The 20,623-nt window shown below is 48.8% G+C and overlaps 1 protein-coding gene across 6 annotated transcripts in view; it reads left to right on the forward strand.

Annotated features, from left to right (window-relative positions):
- Positions 1-20,623, forward strand: part of tau (microtubule-associated protein tau) — a 74,056-nt gene that overhangs the window by 26,417 nt on the left and 27,016 nt on the right. For all 6 annotated transcript variants that reach the window (XR_016283487.1, XR_016283488.1, XR_016283490.1 and 3 more), the window contains exon 2: positions 14,106-17,095. Coding sequence is in view for 1 of the 6 variants with exons in the window: in XM_089547970.1 (XP_089404096.1) it covers positions 14,119-17,095 (2,977 nt within the window). In the remaining 5 variants the exon portion in view is untranslated. The remainder of the gene's footprint in view (positions 1-14,105; positions 17,096-20,623) is intronic.

Here is a 20,623-nt window from a genome sequence, read left to right on the forward strand (position 1 = left end):
TGGGCTCAGGATTCCCTAGCAGGCGTTGCCATACGAACTGATATCTCCGCTACTTGCTCGGGTTCCTCACCACACAGATGTCCCGATAGCGTGGCGTGCAACCAGACGGGTGTGATTGCATCATCTACGTTGTTTTAAAGCAGGACACTAATACGCTGCGATATGCGCCACGAAATAATAACAGGTAGTACTGTAACGAAGTGTCCCCCCCCCCCCCCCCCCTTTTTTTTTGTTCAGAGACGTGCACCCTTTAGGTGTACATCGTTATGATTACTCCGTTGCAAGTTGAGCCCTGTTTGTTTTTTGTTGCAGGCAATATTAAGCGCAACAGTACCTCTTTAAAGACAGTGCTTGGACCAAACGTGTCTTTAAGAAGTTCCTGGAGGCCCAATCATAATGGCAGCTTCTTGTATTGTAGCAGGACTTTCTGACGGGTCAGTTGGTATATGATCTTTTAAGAACGTTGTGCGCTAAATTGATATTCACAGGAATAATGAGAGGCGAGAGGACGGGAGCGTCCTGTCGTCTCTGCTTTTTCCTGCGAATGCCGGTTGAGCGCACAACATTTCTAAAAGATGTAGTGTGATAAGTTCACTCTGAAAAAAAAAAGAGAAAAAATCTGAAAAATGTGCCCTCCTGAGGCCTCATGTAGAGTTCCTAAAAACAGCTACTTTTGCGGCGCGCTAGTCATGTTTTTTTTTTTCCAACGTGGCATTTACTATACTGGGTTATGTATTTACAGTCGGGGACAAAAATCTCCGGACCACGTGTTCCTCTAACGAAGCCGATAGCTCTGCTATTAGTCGGCGGCTGGAGACCACACTTGTGGAGGTAAAAGTTAAATTTTTGTTCTTTCATCTCCACAAGTGCGGTTTCCAGCCGCTGTCTGATGGTAAAGCTATAAGCTTCTTTCGGTGAACACGTGGTCCGGAGACTTTTGTCCCCGACTGTACATAGAGGGGCTATATACAGATTATGCTCAAATACCTCAGCTAGTGGCTGCACTGCACCACCTTGACAGAAGACTACACGACTAAAAGCGCGGCAACGGTAGACACCACATCAGCAGCGGAAACCATTCCGCTAGAAAGGCTCTTTCATCATACGAGGTCTGTTAGAAAACTATCCGACCTTTGTCCGAAGAAAAAAAACTTGCATAACTGGAGCGTTGGAAACCTAATTACATTCAAAGTAGTCTCTTTGGGACTCCACATACTTCTCCCAGCGGTGCGCCATTGTTGGACGTGAATCGCAATGTTGAGGTCATAACAACTTCCGGCTATTTTCACTTGTTCACTGATTACGCTATTTCTGTATCATAAGGGGCCTGGCTATATCCTTTTGCATCCTATCTCGATACTATATAGCAAATTCTAGCCTTCAAATGCAATGCGTTTTTTTATTTACTTTACTTTCGTAACATTTCTTCTATACTTCCTTTTTATTGCTTTTCATATGCGACTTTATTCGTTCATTTTTTTTCACCTTTGTTGAGTCAATAATCAGGTTTGCGTTTCAGTACGGGGTAATAACAACCCGTGAAAACTCCGCTCTGATCGGCCGGCTAGAGCGTGGAAGTTGCTAAGGCTGATTTGGCGAAGAATTCAGTTGAACTTTTTACTGAACTGATCCAGTTTCATGTCGTTTATGCGCGGATCATTCTGAGAAAGCAAAATGGAACAAAGAAGAAGAAATTAGGTACAAGACAGATGAGCACGCTTATTCTTTCACGCGTCCCCCGAATGATCACATTACCATTGCGATTGCACTTTTCCGACTTTTGCGCACTCACGCAATCCCATGCACGTGTAATGCACGAGTTTAAGCATGCATGCTAACCGTTTCATTCCCACTGTTTCGACTGTTTTTGCAGTCCTTCGCGGTACATTAGGCGACACAGCAGAACCCTCTTGTGGTGTTTAGTTTTTCATGCTGTGATTTCATTTTTAAATTTTCTGTGATTTTGTTCGCTTACCTCTTGTTTTTTAGTGTTTTATGATCTCATTTCATGTCTGAACAGACCCACGTCAACGCTGTCGCAAACAGGTCACTATCCTTTACGTGGTAGCTACACTCCTACCGTTGCATATGGGGCCATTGAAAAGCCAAATGAAACTCGCAGAGCTTCTCTACCGTGAATATGACGCCATCGTGGCTCATCAACGCTACAGCAACGGCTGTAGACGCGCATTAAATGACGCTGTCAGTACTGGCTCTTTCCCGTAGTGCTTCAGTAAATAATTGATGGAGCTCTAGACACAGCGTCATGGCTTGTAACTTCAATATCGCCTTTACTCAGTCTTTACCAAGTGCCAAGTGACTGATACGAGATATCCTACATACTCCACGACAGCGTTTATTGGGTTTGTAGCAAAACGTGCGAATGCAAGACGACAGCGTCCAGAAGATTGCTGTTCTCCCGCTGCCATGGAACGGCTTCACAAATTTGGAAGCCGTGATTTCGCGCTGGCAGGTTTAGCTGCAAAAGAGAAGAAAGTTGTTGTCAAGCGCGCTGAACGCCTCGCTCCATGAAGCATTGTGCGTTTGTACGAACGTAGCACACGCACGGAAGGAAACTGCTTGTAAATTCACGCTCGTAACTCGAAGAGGGCGCTGTAGTACCTGCTGGAAGAAGCAGTTTTAATGCGAAAAGATTATATGGCTCGTCGACGTTGACCAGCAGCAGGGATCCAAAGTACCCCAGATGATGTCAGGTTAGTATCGGTTTGGTTTAGGTTTATGGGGTTTAACGCCCCAAAGCGACTAAGGCTATGAGAGACGCCGTAGTGGAGGGCTCCGGAAATTTCGGCCACCTGGGGTTCTTTAACGTGCACTGACATCGCACAGTACACGGGCCTCTAGAATTTCTCCTCCAAAGAAATTCGACCGCCGTGGCCGGGATCGAACCCGCGTCTTTCGGGTCAGCAGCCGAGCACCATAACCGCTGAGCCACCGCGGGGGCCGTATCGAAGAAAAATAACATTTCTTCCGAAGGTGCGAGGAACTGAACGCAAGTCTTTCAAATTGCGAGGCGAGTACGCATTCCATAGGCCAAAAAAAAAAAAAAACGCGTTCTTTTTGGGGAAGCAAAGGTGAACCTAGGTTTTGCGTTCTCTTACGACTGTCTGCTAACGAATAGCTGTGTCATTCGAAAGAAAGAAAAATTTGATTTATTGAGGTCTAACGTCCCAAAGTGACTCAGGTTAAAGAAGGAAAACAGTACAAAATAGATAGAAATGTAAAGAAAATAAAAACAATGGTTTTGCATTCAAATCACGTGAGTAGTTTTAAGTGCCCTCCGCGGTTTCTAATGCATGAACTGCATTCTACATCCACAGTTTTTATTTCCCATGTCGTTATATTTTTTTTCCGTCCGCCTGACCGCGGCGGAACGCGTCATCTGGATAACAGTAAATCTCACTTCGATAACAGTACTGATACGAGATGTCCTACGTAACAACAAAGCGCATCCATGTCCACATATAACGTAGGCTGAAAACATGGCCTCGTGGATTGGAGGATACATTATTTACGACATCCGGGTGGAGCCTGGAAGAAGTAGCAGAAGATGAAGACAACCTCAGTAGAATACATGGGCTATGTACCCTGCCCAATCCCCCGCCGTAGGTATGTGCCATTAAACCTGATGACATCATCATCATCATCGTCATCATCGTGGGCTTCGACGGAGTTTGCGAAAGAAGAGTGGAAGAAGAGCATGGCAACTCTCGTGCGGCGCCCTCCGTCCCTCCTCAGTCGGTGTCTTCAACGCGAAGGCTCGTTATGCATTCGTGACAATACAACACGGCGTAGCGTGTAGAAATTCGATTCAACATGATAGCCCCAATGCTGTAATTGATTAGCTTGCTGTTGTCCTGGCCAGCTAGCTCAGTTGGTTACAGCGTCATGCTAATAATTGCAGAACTTTTTACTCTGTGGGCAGTTAATGCCATGTGCTGCTGCTCTTTTCCATAACCTGTGAGTTGCCATCTAAGTCCACCGCCCGGCCTGCATTTCGATGCCAGCGTACCACCGTCGCCACTGCGCCGCAGCCAGCAAGTGTTCGATCGGGCATCGCAAACGCCAGGGCAGTCATGTCGGGCAGGGACCCCAGCTATCGACCCCGGCGGCGAATCACGGCCGCAAATCGGGAGTTTCATGACCCGGTGTCCACAAAGTGACCGCCCTGCGTCCCTGCCGGGTCAAACGGGGTCGACAACCCACGGGGTCTTCCGTCACGCCCGAATAAGCGCTGCCCATCAGGGTCATCGTGATTCCACGAATGGCCGCCACGGCCAGAGATAGATTCAGGCAAATGGCTTGTTTATAGATGACCTCACAAAGGTCGGCCAGATGTTACTGCACCGACCGTCGGTATCAATACAGTTTGTACTCGAGCGCAACTATCGAGAGGGATATCTAGGTACAAGAAACCTTTAGCTCGTATTAAATTATGATGGGCCAAAAGTAGCACTAAACTTTGGGATAAACTGTAACGCTAAAGAAGGAGGCTTTTTTTTTTTCTTCTACTGCGAAGTTTCTGTGAAAGTTGCAAAACTTTTATTTGTAGCCTTGTGGCGGCGCTACGGTGGATGCTAGCAAGTAAATCTGTGATAAATTGTGACCGTGATAAAATGTGTGTGACCGTGTGTAATAGCAATTGATATCTTGTGTATAATTTTTTTTTGTACCGTTGTCACTGCTGTCTGCCCCCGGCTTCCAGGCCTCGTCAAGCTGTTACTACAGCTTTTTGCCTGGGAGGCCAACATTGTAAAAATGTTGAAAATAAAAGTGAATTGAATTGAATTAATCACTCCATTATTACAAATTTACTCCGCCTTCGGGGATTGCCCTAACACGTCGGACCAACGCCACTCCCACTTCTAATTGTTGATAAATTTAAATTCGGCCTTGCGTTTCCAAGTTTTAGCCTTCCTGAGTAGCACAGTTGGTAAAGCGACTGCAGCGGATAGGCGGTGGTCCCGGGTTCGATCGCCGGGCTAGGACGAATTTTTCCTCAACTGCGAAGTCTCTGCTAAAGCTGCATAGCTTTTCTCTGTAGCCGTATGGCTGCGCTTGTGTGGATTCTAATAAATAATTACTCCCTTATTTCATAAACATGCTCCATGCAGAACTTAGCGTTTCACAACGCTACGGGTATTCCTGCCTGTTCCAGCCACAACTACAGCGTGCCCTCATCGTATGCCGGGGTGAAGCACCCCGGTAGGGACGCGGGTCACCGCTTACACATCCTCAAATGCCTTTTGGAATCCTTGTTGGCGGTGTTTATTGCAGATCTACCATAGAGCGGCATCGAGTATGAGCGGTAGGACGACGGCAGATTGGGCGAGTTGGTGTTCCATGGTGACAAGAAAATTAAAACAGCGCTATACAACAGGACCAGAAAGAGGAGTCAAACACGGCGCTGAACTTACAACTGAGTTATTTGAAGACGTCAGTACATACATACAAAAATGGGCACACGTGCGCACAGTCATACATCGAAGTTCAGATAAAAAAACTACAAAATGCTACAATAATCTCATGTATTGTACCTGCCTTCCAAGCTACCCTTTGTGTAGCAATGTCATTTCCTTCGGTGACAAAACTAAAGCGTTAGTAAAGCTTCTTTAGTTTTGTCAGTGAAGGAAATGACATTGCTGCACAAAGGGTAGCTTGGAAGGCAGGTACAACACGTGCGATTACTTTGGCTTTTTGTAGTTCTTCATCTGAACTTCGATGCATGACTGGGCGCACGTGGGCTCCTTTTGGTATGTATATATTACGTCTTTCTTCAAATAAACTCAGTTGTAAGTTCAGCGCCGTGTTTGTCTCCTCTTTCTGGTCCTGTTGTCTAGCGCTGTTTGAATTTTCCTTGAGTATGAGCGGCTGGATCGGGCTAGGTACTTGACGAAGGTTCTGACTAAGGTGTTGGGGGTGGTAGTGGTTTATTGCAAAGAAAAAGTTAAAGAATAGAACGGGCGGGCCAATCGCTATCTAATACATTAAACACCCGAGCTGCAGCCGGCGGCGGTAAAAAGGAAAGGGAGAGGTTAGCGAGAAGTACAGAGGGGAGCGATAGCAAGAAAGGACAGGAGAGCTGACCTGATTTTTTGTTTTAATTGAATTGGAAACGCTTGCTCTGATCCGTCCCGCTTTACCATGGCAGTAAATTACTAGATGAGGGTTGGGTTTATGGGGTTTACCGTCCCAAAGCGACTAAGGCTATGAGAGACGCCGTAGTGGAGGGCTCCGGAAATTTCGACCACCTGGGGTTCTTTAACGTGCACTGACATCGCACAGTACACGGGCCTCTAGAATTTTTCCTCCAAAGAAATAATGAACCATTAATAGGAGTAGTGAAGAGTGACGTAAGCAAAAACACAAACATGACCAGAACGCACCTAAATGCTTAGCACAAAAACTAAACTATAATTGAATTTTTTGCAAGTATCTGTCATGAAATTTTCGAACCTACAGGGTGAACACGCTATTACTTGTTAATAAGAAGCGGTGTTAGTAATCGAAAAAAAACTGCATAACGACATGACAGACACCGGAACAAGCCCAGGTGGTAAGACGGAGGAAGTCGTCTTAATAGACCATTTGCGCTCTCATACGTTGGAGTGCCCGTCACGGTTCTAACCCGGAAAGGTCAGGAATTGCACCTCTCGGCCATGTTTGTGCGAAAGAACATTTTTCATGAAAGTGCAACCTCTGGCGTTTGCATTGCCAAAGGCGTGTCGCAAGATGTTTGCAATTTTGTGCCCAAGACTGGTTACGGTGCAAGCACAACAGGCGAGAAATTATGCACGTAAGGAGCTAGTCCATCTACTTTCATTTCTACGTCAGCCGCTGTGTAAAATGGGGCACGAATCCACTGAAGCATCGCTCGTTGCACAGTGCTTATGCCTCGGCTATTTGAAGTGTAGTTTCTAAAATAAACGCTGTATTTGTCTTACGGGAGTCTGTAATTTCTAAGTTTGAGCCTCGAAACCCTGCCTGCTTGCGTTTGGATTAACTCGAGAACCAAACGTGATCGCTGAATCTTCATAGCTTACCACGGTCGGTGACTGTTGCAGACATCGACAACTAATATCACGCTAGTGAGAGTTGTTAAGTGAGTAATCTTGCCTTAAAATACATTGTGGGCTCTAAAGAGTGGCGCACAACGCAGAGCGGTGCATTAAGTTTAGCGGCCTGCTGTTCCTTAAGATGAGCCGAAATATGAATGCACATGCATTCGTGCGTGTTACCTCCATCGAAATGCTGCTGTATCGAAATCGAACATGCGATTTCATCCTCAAACAGCATAAAGTCAGTTCCCACCACTGCGTTTCGCTTTTACACTTCTTTGTTCGTTAGTGTTAGAGTGTACTGACTTGGCTCTGTTCAAACTCTGAGGACAACCCATGCAGTCGTGCACTTATGGCAATGGGTAATATTGTAAATTGGCTGGTTTATTGGTTTATTGGTGTTTAACGTCCCAAAGCGACTCAGGCTATGAGGGACGCCGTAGTGAAGGGCTCCGGAAATTTCGACCACCTGGGCTTCTTTAACGTGCACTGACATCGCATAGTAGACGGGCCTCTAGAATTTCGCATCCATAGAAATTCGACCGCCGCGGCCGGGATCGAACCTGCGTCTTTCGCGTCAGCACCCGAGTGCCAAACCGCTGAGCCACCACGGCGGCCTATTGTAACCTGGCACGAACCGAGGAGACAGAACACAAATAAAGAATGTACTGTTCATTGCCGACGTGACTTTAGCAATTTTCTGTGCAGTCACTCCTAGCTGACAAGGTATGAGCTCGTCAAACGAGGAAGCTAATATGGTATACCATATTTTCTCAAAAACCTTCGACGAGAGCGGTTTTCGCGTTTACTTACCCCCAGCCATCGCTTCGAGAATCTTCAGCGTATCGCAAGAGACTCTCTCAGGTCTACGTGACCATGGGTTGAAGAAGAGGCGCACATCTTCCGGGACCGGGCGAGTCGCCCGCTTTTACGGTTATCGAGCAGTTCCAAGCCGACGCGCGGCGCGCTCCGGGCGCGGCTCATTGATAATGTAGCTAGCACCGCGTAGACGCCGCGCACGTACGCATACCTGACCCGTTTACGGCGCCTTACTCCGTCCGCGACGACCAAGACTGTTTGCGGCGATGGCTGCTAACGTGGCGCCGGCAGAAGCGCCTCCGCGACGAGCGTGGCACGCGGCCATAAAACGGGGCGCACGTCAACCCTTTACGAGGCGCTCGACGTATGCTCTGAACAGCTCATTAAGCAAATTCTAGCACCTGCCTGCCGGCGCCATCACTGCTAGTTTTTTTTCTTATTGTGGAGAAGCTCGAGTTGCACCACTTCTCCAGCACTGCCTCTTTCGCACTCCCCTCCCTACCGTCCTCTTTAAAGGTGCTTCCTGACGCATTCTTTGAGCGCCGCAATCAGGCTTGGAGGGCAATATACGGCCCCACCTCTTTCGTGGGTGCGAAGCTCATAATTTAGAAGCGAGAGTGACTGCGCCAGGCGTCGACCTTCCGCAATAAGGATGGCGTCTGGGAAATGAGGATAAGGTCAGTGACAGTCGGTTTTGTTCAACAATTGGCTTCCTGAATGCGCCTTTTTTTTACAAGGCCGCTCCGCGCATGCGCGGCTCTTCTCCTTCTGCTGCTCTGGTTGAAAATGAAATAGTCAGCTGCTACTGCGCATGCGCACTTCATGTTAGTGACAGGCGTATGCGACAGATGGCGACAGCTGTCAAGCACACGCCACTTCCCAAGTGTGGCTGGCTCCATGGGCTGGCTCCTCACGGAACCAGATCACGCCTGCGTCTCTCACATGTCTTTGTTTTCATCCCATTGCAGACGAATTTTCGCCACTCGCCAGAGGGCGGCACATGTTGTGGAAAAGATGGATTTGTTGGGGGGTACTGAATTATGTTCATTTTATTCACAACACTGACTTGCAAGAGCATTCTGAAGGCTACGCTTCTTCGTGGTGCTTTTATAGATACCGACTGAGTAAGACGAAGGCGCTTTTACGATTATTATGCGATGCTAACTTTTTTCAAAGTATACTGCGCACACATAAACAAGGACGTGAACGTACACACAACAGGTGCAGTAAGCGTGAGGTTGAATGTGTAAGTGACCGTTCGATCAACCTTTATCAAAAAGAAGGCAGATATATGAACTGCGAATGGTTCCATATATGACGCTTGAAAGCATATAATATGTGTTTCTTTTCATATGAATTCAGTCGCGAGTAACTGCGCTTGTTGTGTGTACCTTCACGTCCTTGTTTTTGTGTGCGCAGTATACTTTGAAGATATGTCTGACCGACTTGCTTAACAACACACTCTTTTAAGCTAACTTTTTTCTTTTCATAACAGTTTAATCTTGTTTCTACTAGTGCCTTACAGGTCTTACAAACTAATGGAAAGAACTCGGGCACTTCCTGGGTTCAGGGCGGCTTCTGCACCTCTACTCCATCATTTCAGGCAAAAGATGTTGTTGTTGGGATGGTTATAATGTGATTTGATTAATAAGCATACAACGAACAGAACAAAACGCTTCTATTTTCTTGGAACCTCCCTTGTCAAATTGGGCGCTATTTATCTCAATCTGAAGTGCTGTTGGGACTGGGTGTCCGAGCCAGGAAACAGTCGAGGCGACGGTAAGTCAAATGACTTTTATGTACAGTATGTACAAGGGCTTTTATATGATACAAGGGCCAAGAGCACCACGGGCAAGCACAAAGAAGAAGGGCGGCCCCGGCGGCGAGCGTAGCTCCGGCGTGATGGCTCTTCTGCTGCCCGTCTGCTGCTCGGGCTCAGCGCGGCTCCGTTTTTATAGCCGCCGCTGACGGTTGCGGCAGCCAGCAGTTCAAATCCTCCAATCAGGTCACAGCACTGGCCACCGTTCAAACTAGACCAATGGTCGAGAGGCGCCGGCCGTTGAAGGCTTGAGACAGGAACGGGCGGCCGGAGAAGCGCCGCGGGTGTCCGAGCCGATGATGAGGAGGGGGAGGAGGAAGGGTCCGCGTCGGCGCCGGCGGGACGGCATGAGTCATGCTGCACACCGCGACATGCCCGAGAGAGTCTGGGCCTGCTTTGATCGACGGCGGGCGCGCAGCGCTTGTTTCCAGAGAGGCCAGCCAGCGAAATGTGGGCGCCGGCACTAGAGTGCCAACTAGCGCTTATCATTGGTAATATTTGCTCTCTAATTCAGCGCATACTGCCTTCGGCTCCCTGGGTTAAATTTCAGGCACAGGGACCTGTATTACATCGAAGCAAACGCGAGGCTTGGAATTGCTGTCGATGATTGCTGTCGCTGCATCGTGAGAAGAACCGAACTCCCGAAACTAATGAGTGCAAGTCACGACAACGACGTATGTAACGCCATCTTGTGGAAACCATACCCACCGTGTGCGCAAAATCGACAGGTTTTTTTCGATTCAGGCGCCTCTACTTATACTTTAGACAGCCGAAGACCTGCGATTAGAAGCAAGCAAAACGAGACCGTCGACGTTCGCCCGACACATAAACGCTCGTTGGATGTGCACGACAGACTCGCTCTTGCATCCTTCGTGATAATGGGCCTTCTACGACGGCGGCAAAAACAGCGAACGCCTGTAATTTCGGAGCGTTCGCGAGAGTGATGGCCCAGCTGGATTTCCGTGGAAGTCACGCCGAGGTTGTTTTTTGCAGGCGCGCGTCGAATTCCTTGTCGAGGGTGGTGGGCGCAAATACGCGGGCGTGCTCGGCCAGGTTGTTGCGTCCCAGCGTCGTCATCCATTAACGCACCAAATGCGCTGTCTAATGGCTCCTCCATACGTGGTGTGCGCTCGCGCGTAGTCGAAACATCCGCGGCGGCGCTAATGTTGGAGTTCCGAGAATGCCCTGCGAGTTGCCGTACGAAACACGCTGCATTTGTGTATGGTGAGCCGTTATCACCGTCCGAACTTCGTGCAGCGCGTCGTAGGGGAGCAAAAAGAAGAGAAGAAACTTTTAAGTATTGGTGTCTGCTCTCTTCGAAATTCATCGGCGTCTCTTCCGAGCGAAGCCCCATTTGGCACGTCTAGTAACTTTGCTTTCCAATCTGTTGATATTGCTTTTCTCTCGGGCTGTCGTCGTGTGGCTATTTCGTGGACGAGAAAGTTATTCCGGAGTGTTTATTTCTGCATGCTGTCATACTGCTGATTTAGAAACGCTTTCTCTGGCCATCCGTGCGTCTGACAGCCCCGTGGATGTGGTGTGCCTATGATGGGTCGCGCTTTAAATGCCAGTCGCATTCACAACTGTGAGACTCGTGCTAAAACATCCTATAATTTTGAACTTTTTATTACCTCATCATACACTTTGAATTAGCCTATATGGAAGTCAAACTGAAGTATGCTCTCCTCTAGCACACTCTCTTTTGGTGGCGGGGTATGCTGACCGAGTCCTGGGGTAGATTTCGAGCACGTGATATACGCAATGCTTTCTCTGGGCAACGGAAGTATTTTCCCACCGCAAAGCATAGTAATTTGATGCAATTTTCAAATGAGGCAGGCCCTGAAACGTGAAACCGATGGTCTTGAGGTTAGCAAACAGGGGAGATTGAAGCGTCGCTTTAAATTTTCATAACTGCTAGAACTTCGCATGTTTTGAAGAGGGAAGCTGTTTGCGTTGCCAACCGTAAGAATTCCGAATTATGAGAATCTACTATGAGAATCTGCTATGAGAATCTACCGCAAGGCTTGGGCAGAATACCTTGCCATCAAGAGAGTGTGCGCAAGAGAACAGCTTTCTGCCTTTTTAATTTCATATAGGATAATTATTGTTTAGAGTGTATATAGCTTTATAAAGCCGACAGCATACGAGTCACCAATTTTCAAGCTCAATTAGGCTGTTGCCACTCTCCGAACTCCACTCGGTGTAAGTGGAGCAAGAGACCCGCGCTACACTTAGATATCCAAATTTCAAAGTCCCGTCATGTCACACAGATTAAACATTGTGCGTCGTTTAGAAACGAAGCCATGTTGCATTTTTCTGCTCCTTCTGCATCTTACTTCCAACTGTTCCTTCATGTCAAAAAATTAGTTCTAAGATAACAGATACTACATGAATGCTTCAATATCAGGAACTGATCAAATTCGTTGTGACATCACCGTGAGATTCATGCACCTTGTTCACAAGTGGTTTAGAGGTACTGTGTTTTTAGCCTTTTTGGAAGCAATCTTTATTTGTTGCTGCACTTTAGACGCCAAGCTCTGACAAAGCCGCTGCTTCTAAAAGCAGTTTAATCTTATTGCAGAATGATTGCACATACGAACCTCACATCGCTGAATCTGTTGCTTTGGTTTTCGTGTTTGTGTCCCACACCGCCTAATTCCACAGAGGTGACTATAAACGGAAAATGCAACACAGATTTCAGTTTAGACCGGCGCTCAATTAAATTATAATTTTTATTTACAACGCAGATAGGCTTTGCGGCGGATGGAGAGCGTTCACGCCGTCGAACAACTGTTGGCGTTCAGGCATGTGGCGCTCCGTTCGTGACAAGGACGGAATCAATTCGCGGGTCTGCTGCCAGCCTTCACAACTGTCGTACAGCGCTGTAATTTTTTTTTTCTAATATCACGTCAGTGCCTGCCATTCGGTTTCTACGTTTCCCATAAAGGACTGCAGTGACGAATATGAACGAGAGTACGGGCATACGCACGGAGCGCTTGCCGGTTGCAGCATCATCTGTATGGCTGTTCTGCTGACGTGACACTATACCCGCCGCTCGTCTGCTCGTAACACGAGCCAACGAATAGCGGCTGCCTGATGGACGCTACTAGGATATCGCCAAAATTTTGAGAGGCTGTACTTGCATCGACGTCAGGCGCTAAACACACGTGCTGTTTCGTTGGAGAGCTCAGCTTTCAGCTCTTCGTCCAAGTGACTGGTGGTTTATCCTTGTGTACACGCGAAAGGAGACTAAGCACAGCTTTACATCCCTCTGTCAACGTATAGCTCCTATAAGCCCATACATGCTGCGACACTCACGGCATGCATTGATGTCTGAGTTACCATGCCGAAGAGGTTACCCTTGTCGCGTATCGAGCCTGAAAACGTCGCTCAGGGATATGCAGACGACGGCGTAAACAGGCGGCGAGCTGGGCATGCGATGGTGAATCCGCAAGCAGCTTCCGAAAGTTAGCCCACGTGACCTTGACGTCATTTTCGGTCAGAGCGGAAGCCGCGGCCTGGAAATGAATGGTCCGGGATTAGTCATTCGAACAGACCTAGTGACCGCTTGTAAGACTCTCCAGTGACTACACTGGCAGGCAACGGTATCAGTTAGAACGTCTCTACATTACCTCAACTCGGTTACAAGCAAAAGTAATAAACTTTTTCTATATTTAAAAAAAAAAAGCAAAACGCACGCTCACTCTCGCATTCTGATTCAGAGGGCTTTCGAAACAGGGATTTTTCAAAAAGATAGTTGTCCCCACATAAGCAAGTGGATTAAGCATACAGCTGTTCGTAAGTGCTTAACAGCGGTCTCAATAAACTAATTCAATAAACTAAGACGCAATTATAACACAAAAGTTGGCCACCCCATAGCGATGGGATTCGGCTAGTGGTTTTTATACGCGTAAAACAATGACGGGCTTCTGTTTGTCTCGTCGTTGCGTTGGTCATCTGTTATGTGTCTCGACAAAGCACCAAAATACGATGAAAGCAAGAACATAAATTGTCTTTTAAAATGGACAGAGAGAGAGAGAGAGAGAGAAAGGCATGTGCTACCAGAAAATAATTCCTTTTACGAGGACCAAAAAAAGAACACAAAAGTTTTACCCTTGAAGTAAAAGAATCTAAAGAGCTGGTTCGCGCTTCCAGGAAAAGCGTGTCAGGTATGTGCCATTAAGCCTGAGGACATCATCATCACCATCGTCAGGTGGCGAAAAGCACAGTATTAAAGACATGGTGTCGTAAACACTCATAGAAAGCATGCACTCTCACAGCCGTAACACCGCGTGCCGTAGTCTTCTAGTTGGACCCACAGCGAACTGTGCGTGTTCCACTTGTCGCTTTCAGTCCGAGGCTGTCTGAAAGGCGGCCGTGCTTGCGCGCAGAGACCACTGCCGCATGGACAAGGCTACCGCCGCGGAAGTGTCCCAGCCGAGTGCCGCCCAGACAGCAGCCAGAAGCGACGACAAAGCGGCCGCGGACGCCACCAGCATCTCGGCGACTGCGGCCGACCAAGCACGAAGCCATGACTCTTCGCAGCAGAGCGCGGCAGTGGGTGCCGCGCCGGTCGCCACGGACGGCCACACAGAGGCTCAGGGAAAGGAGAAGGCCGGTGTGAGTGCCACACCAGCGACGACCGCTGCGCCCCCAGCGAGTGACGCTGTAGTCGGTGAACGGACGGTATCGCCTGCAAAGAGTGAGCTCCCATCGGACGAGAAGAAATCGTCCGGCGACGCCCCGAGCACATATCCCGAGCCAGACAGAGTCTCCACCGAAGTGCCAGAGAAGAAGCCTGTGATGGAGGAGAAAACGGAAAGCGTGGGACCAGAGAGGAAATCGCAGGAGGAAGTGTCTCCCTCAGCCCCGGTGGCCGATCGAGACAGTGCAGTGCCTTCTCAGCAGAAGCAGCCCGAAGCCGATAGCGGCGCGGCTAAGAAACCTGCCAAAGAAGCGGAAGAGGCGAAAGACAGTGGCGCGAAAGAGACGCCAGCGTATGCTGACCAAAAGGTGGAAAAAGTGGCCGAAGAACCCGGTGCCAAAACTACCGACGCTGTCGCTCCCACTCCTGCAGCGGCAACCACTCACGAAGAAAAGCTGCCGGCGCAGGCCGGCAGCGAAGCTCGAAAGCCTGCCAGCGAAGCAACAAAAGAAGCTCCAACTAGCGAAGCGGGCGACAGCAAGGTGGCGGACGCGCAGCCATCCCAAGCAGCGCGGCTGTCCCCGGAGCCGTGTAAATCTCTCGCCCCGGAACCAGACACTAAACACGCCGAGAAACCTGCGAGTCCCAGCGGAGGAGCCGCGGGTTTACAACCCGCTGCGACCGGCGAAGGAGATGCTAAACAGCCGACACCGGACGACACCAGGCCCAAATCCTCCATTCCGCCGCCTCCTGTATACGACGAGCCATCGAGGGCTAGCGTTGGAAAGGGTGACGCGAAACAGCCGCAGGAAGTCGTGGAGGAGAAGCGGCAAAAGACACCGGTGCCCGAAGAACCGGCGGAGAAGTTAAGAGGTAACGGCCCCGCGGAACCAGCGCATGAACAGGAAGTCACTGAATCGATTCAAGTAGCAACAGCGTGCCACACAGGCACGGTGGAGACGGCCATCCCCGACGCCATCCGGAAGGAAGTTGCGCCGAAGGAGGCGTACGCGACTAGCGACGTCCTAAACGACCTATTAGACGAGGAAGCAATCAGGGCTCAGTTGTACCCCTCTGTGTCGGACGAGCCGGCTCCTCACAAGACTGAGGTCGCGAAATCTGAAGAGCCAAGCAAGCCGCAGTCTGCTGAGGACGAGCCTAAGAAAAGCGTAGTCGACGGTCTTCCAAGTGGCAGTGAGGCTAAAACCGATCCGAATGCCAAAGCGCCGCAACTGAATGGCACGCATGAAGTGACAAAACAAGCGGACGATGGGCATGAGGCTAAGGCGAAAGCCGACGAGCGTGCACAACCGTCTGCATCAAAAGTTTCACAGGAAGACACAACTCCGCCTACAAAAGACGATGCCAAAGAAGAGAAAGCTGAAAAACTCGATGAAGTATCTCCTGCAGCTCCAGCTGAGACGAAACCAGAAGTGCAAGAGAAAGAAAAGAAATCTGCCCCTGAACGCGAAGTAGCTGACGAGTTAAAGACGCTAGAGGAAAAAACGTCCGCTGGAGAGGCTGAGGCCAGGATTCCAGAGAAGAAGGTCGAGACGCAAGCTGTGCCTGCAGAGGACGAAAAATCCAAAGTGGTTAGCGACGCCAAGAAAGAGGCGGAGGAAGAAAAACGAGAAGACAAGGCCGCCAAGGACAGTGACGCCGAGCAGGTCGCTCCTTCTGAAGAAGCTCAGAAACCCTCCGAACCGTCTCCTCCGAAGGAAGAACTCGTGCAAGCGCAAGACATCGTTGCGGACAGTGACAAGTCGCCAAAGGAACCAGAGCGCGCTCCCGAAGATGAAGCAGCTAAAGATACGTCCAAAATCGCAACTTCCCCTCACTTGGATGCAGATCGAAAAGGAGTGCCGTCAGCCGCCGAGGTATCGCCGTCAAAAGAAAAAGAAACAAAACAGGACGCGACAACCACAGAGCAAAAGCCAGAAGAACCCCAGGTTCAAGAGCTCCCTCCAGAATCGCCCGAGAAGAAGGCTTCAGACGAAATTCAAACAAGTGAAGAGGTTCCTGCTGCGACAGCTCCCGACATTGTTCCGGAAAAAGAAGGCAAAGATGCGGAGAGTGAATCTACAAAGGATATACCGAAGGAGCCAGCTAGCGATGTAAAAGTCCCTGACACTTCGGAGTCCGTTTCCAAGGAAGAAGCCGCCGCTCAGCCTGAAGAAAGCGTCGCAGAAGAAACCAAAGACAAAACCGCAGTCTCCGAAGAAGAAAGCGCTGCGCCCCATGAGGCTTCCGAGACTGCAGAAGCCAAGGACGAGGCAGCCCAGCAAGCTGCTGAGGAAAAGGAAGCAAAAACAGAAAAGCTCGCAGAGGAAGAGCCGAAAGCCGCAGAAAAAGCGGTTGAAGAGGAGACGCCCGAACCGGACGCAGCTGAAAAAGAAACTGAAAAGACTGGCCCTGAAGTTCCTGCTGGTGCTGAAGAAACGACGGAAGAAGCACCTAAGGACCAAGGCGCGGAAGAAGCGCCCGCTGCCGCCGAAGCTGAGCCGGAGGCTTCTGAAGAAAGCAAGAAGGCTGCTGAAGCTGGCGAAGAAGGGGAAAAGGGGGAGGCCGACGCCGTGTGCGAGGATAAGAAAACGGAGGAAGCCGTCGACGGAGCAGCCCCTTCCGAACTCGAAGCAGCACCACCCGCAGAAGTCGTCAAGAAGAAAGCCGGCCTGCCCAAGTCGCCTTCGAAACGCGCGACCGGCAAGGGTCCGCCGAGGACTCTCGACAAGAAAGGTGGGCACTGCTCGCTGCTACTGCTGGCTTATTTAATTTGAAGTTTCTTTAGAGAGTCTTTTCAGCTTCACCTTACGAACTGTACGGGGCAAGCTGTTGCTTCTATATGCCTCTGTGGTTCCAAAATTGCACGTTGATGAAACGTTCGGTACGCTGAAGGGAGCGACGTTGGCGGTGTTTTATTACCAACTGTTTTAACATTTCCCGTCTCAGTAAAAGGAACCACAGCTTACAAGGGCGTGACATGGTAAGGAGACTTGACTTCTTATCATTGCGTCACGGGCTACCTTGCAGAACTAGTATTGCACTCACGCTGGCGTCTGGTCTAGAGGAGCCTGCAGCCTCCAATTTCTTAAAAAAAGAAATTGCCAGAAAAAGGGCAACGTTTCTCCTCAAACGTGTTCGATACCACCAGAGGGGTGCGTCATTACGAATAGCTTGATATTGCTAGCGCTGCCTGCAACATACAGGGAACGTACCGGAAAACGGTGGCCACTTTTTTGCCGACGTTGTTTCTGCTAACAGCTATACTTGCGCCATTAACTAAGTCTGTTTTTTTTCTTCGTTTTTTTCACTAGCTGCGCGTAACCTTTATCACTCGAAAAGAGTGCGTCGCGCGGCTCTTTAAGCCCCGCAGAAAAGCGGCCATGTTGTGTTTACGTTTTCAACGAAGCCACCGCGGTAAGCCTTTATCAGTGAAAGTGGCTCTAGTCACGTACCCGAAACCACAGCCGCTCTCGAAGTTCCGGGCTCTCAGAGAGCACCGTCATGGCCTCCCCTGCATTTTTCCTTCCTCCGTGCTTCAAGGTGCTCTCAGCGAACAGGCGCGCCCTTGTAGCGGCATCCCAGTGGCCTTGCCTCCGTTAGGGCCGCTGCTCAGTCCCGGTGTCAGACGCGTAGCCAATGCGGTCCGCTCACGACTCTGCCCTTGACGTGAGGTCGTGCCTTACGCGTCCGAGTTGTAGCTACCGAGCGGAAAGCGCGCGGTTCGTGGGTGGAGAATGGCTGCGCACGTGCTCCACAGCGCCGCGCGCGCGGGCGCGTGGGTGAAGTAAACACGCTAGAATTTTCTCAGGAGTTTGAAAGACGACGAGATCTTGGGGTAGTTTCTCGCCTGACGCTCCGCGGAGCTGCGGGGGGCAAACAATATGCAGGACGCAACGGCCCGCGGCCTTCCCTACCTACTCACATTTCCTTTTCAGAGGTGGCTCTCCAAAGGTCAGTGTGTGTCATACTTCTCGTGGTTTGTTACAGGCTATACCGGACTCATGCTTCGCCTGGTGAGGCGTTCGTTACTGAGAGATACCCAGAATCCGAGATCTAGTTGTCCTCTAAAACTTGCAATGGTTCGATCCTTCTGTTTAAACGGTGTACTTTTCCTTGAGGGCTGTACAGCGCCAAAATGTTTTTTTTTTTAATGGTCTGCTGTGAACAGCCAAGAAAAGCGGACGTCAGCCCGCAATGCAGTGCCACTTACAGTTCAGCTTTGTTGCATCCAAAGGCTTTATTCGAAGTATTCGATGTAACAAAATAAATACTTCATGCCGTAAAGGAAGGAACGTAATAATACATCTGTCTTTGACATAAAATGTGGTTGTGAATAAACCCAACGAGCTTGAGCGCAAAATTAAAAACCAGTTTGCTTTTTTTTAAAGACTTCGTCATACTGCATAAATAGGAGTGCATCTATCGAGTGTTCATTGCTTGCGTGGGGTCTCAGTGACGAGGCCAACTTCCCTCTGCACATGTGTGCTTAGCAACTGCAGCCTTTTGGGAGTTCGGAAAAGGTACTCCGAAAAAATGACAAAGCAATGATCCTAGCATACAGTCGTCTACGTCCTTTTTGAGTTTTTTAAGGCAAGCGGTAACAAGTGCAAACGCATTCAGACCATTCGTTTGTTGATTATACAGCACATCGCTATTCAGGCTAGTATCGGTGCGTTTGAATCTTGTCAAGATAGACATAGCAAGGTTTTACAAATGTTTTTGTTTGGAAATTGCTTCGTTCAAGCTAAAGAAATGTCGGTGTCATTTTTGCAAGCATACGAGACTTTTCGAGAGGATGCCGGGTTTCGTCCATCCTCCACTGTCTCAGAGCATCACTCGGCCAAAAGTCTGCTTAAGGCAATGTGCCAGGAAGTTGTTCGTTTTGTGAGAATATCGCCGAAAACGAGGATTTTTCTTCTTACATCCAACGGGAAGCCGACTAGGGCGCTTTAAAAGTGGCGACAACACGCACTCAAGCCTATATTTAAAACAGAACTTCTTGACAAAACCATTTCACGCATTTTGAGTACGCTACAAATTAACAGATGGCGTTTGAAGTGTAAATATAAAAAACCAGCCGGAAACCCGCAGTTGCTTCATAAGCATGGAGCGAAAGGCGAGCTGCGTGAAAGGGGCTGTCAGACAAAGGTATGCAAACAAAAAAAAAAAACTGCCCAGACTGTCGACAGACTTTTATTGATGAAAGCACAACAGCTCTACGTGAGTCATACCGAAAGCAATGAGGAACGTGCCTTTCACAAGTAATTTCGCTAAATTATTGAAAACTAAACTGCATTATTTTATTTACGGATATTTATTCATTTCTTTCTATCTAGTGGCCATTTCTGATCACACCGTCTTCACACTACGCGAGAAAGTTTGGAAATATCCCTCGTACCGAACCCCATTCCACCCTTACCGATACGGCGAGGTCCTGGTGTGTGGATTGGATTGCTAATGGTGTCCCGCCTCTTGTCCTTTGTTGAGAATGAGCCAACTCATAGAAGGACTTATTTATTAATTTATTCATTCATTTTTTTTCGTCTGCAAGAGCCAGGAAGCGTTACAAGGAGGAGTGGCATACAAAATCCGCGTACACCGTTTTTCTGACGTCGACAGTAGTAGCGACGGAGGCAGGGAGGTGGTTTCAGTTGCTGGCAGTACGAAGGATGAAGGATTTAATACTAGGACTGGTTAGGCGGTGCGTGATCTGGCAGGTGCAGAAGTAATTTTTCACTGGTTTTTGGCAGTTTTCATCGCCTTTCGGTGAACAGTGAGGGCTCCCATTCTCTTGCTCCGAAACGACTGGTCGCAAATTACGCAATGCACGACGCAGCTTGTATAAATAAGGAGCTGCACATATGGTTGGCGCAGTTTTAGAGAAGATAACCTAAAACACAAGCTCCGGATCCAACGTTATTCGACTCATAACACCGGCTGCAGCTTGCACTTTCTTTTCTTGAAGAGTTTCGGTGTTGCTATTCAATATTTTGCCGTTTCTGTTCTGATTTAGGGCTCTCAGTGATGAAACCACAGCATTCATCACTTCTCAAAATGCAGAGCAGGAAATAATCTCTTTCGTTTTGATAACTTTGAAGAAGTATTACAGTGGAAGCTGAAACTGGCGTGAAACCAAGGTGCATAAATTTTTGTAGAAGTAAAAAACAGCGCAGCGACGACGGACAAGAGAGAAGAAGAAGGACAAGAGCTGACTAACAACTGAGGTTTATTGGAAAAAACAACACATTTATTATTACCCTC

The sequence above is a fragment of the Amblyomma mixtum genome, chromosome 6, assembly GCF_055824585.1.
Source record: "Amblyomma mixtum isolate Tamu chromosome 6, ASM5582458v1, whole genome shotgun sequence".
NCBI classification, from domain to species: Eukaryota; Metazoa; Arthropoda; class Arachnida; order Ixodida; family Ixodidae; genus Amblyomma; species Amblyomma mixtum.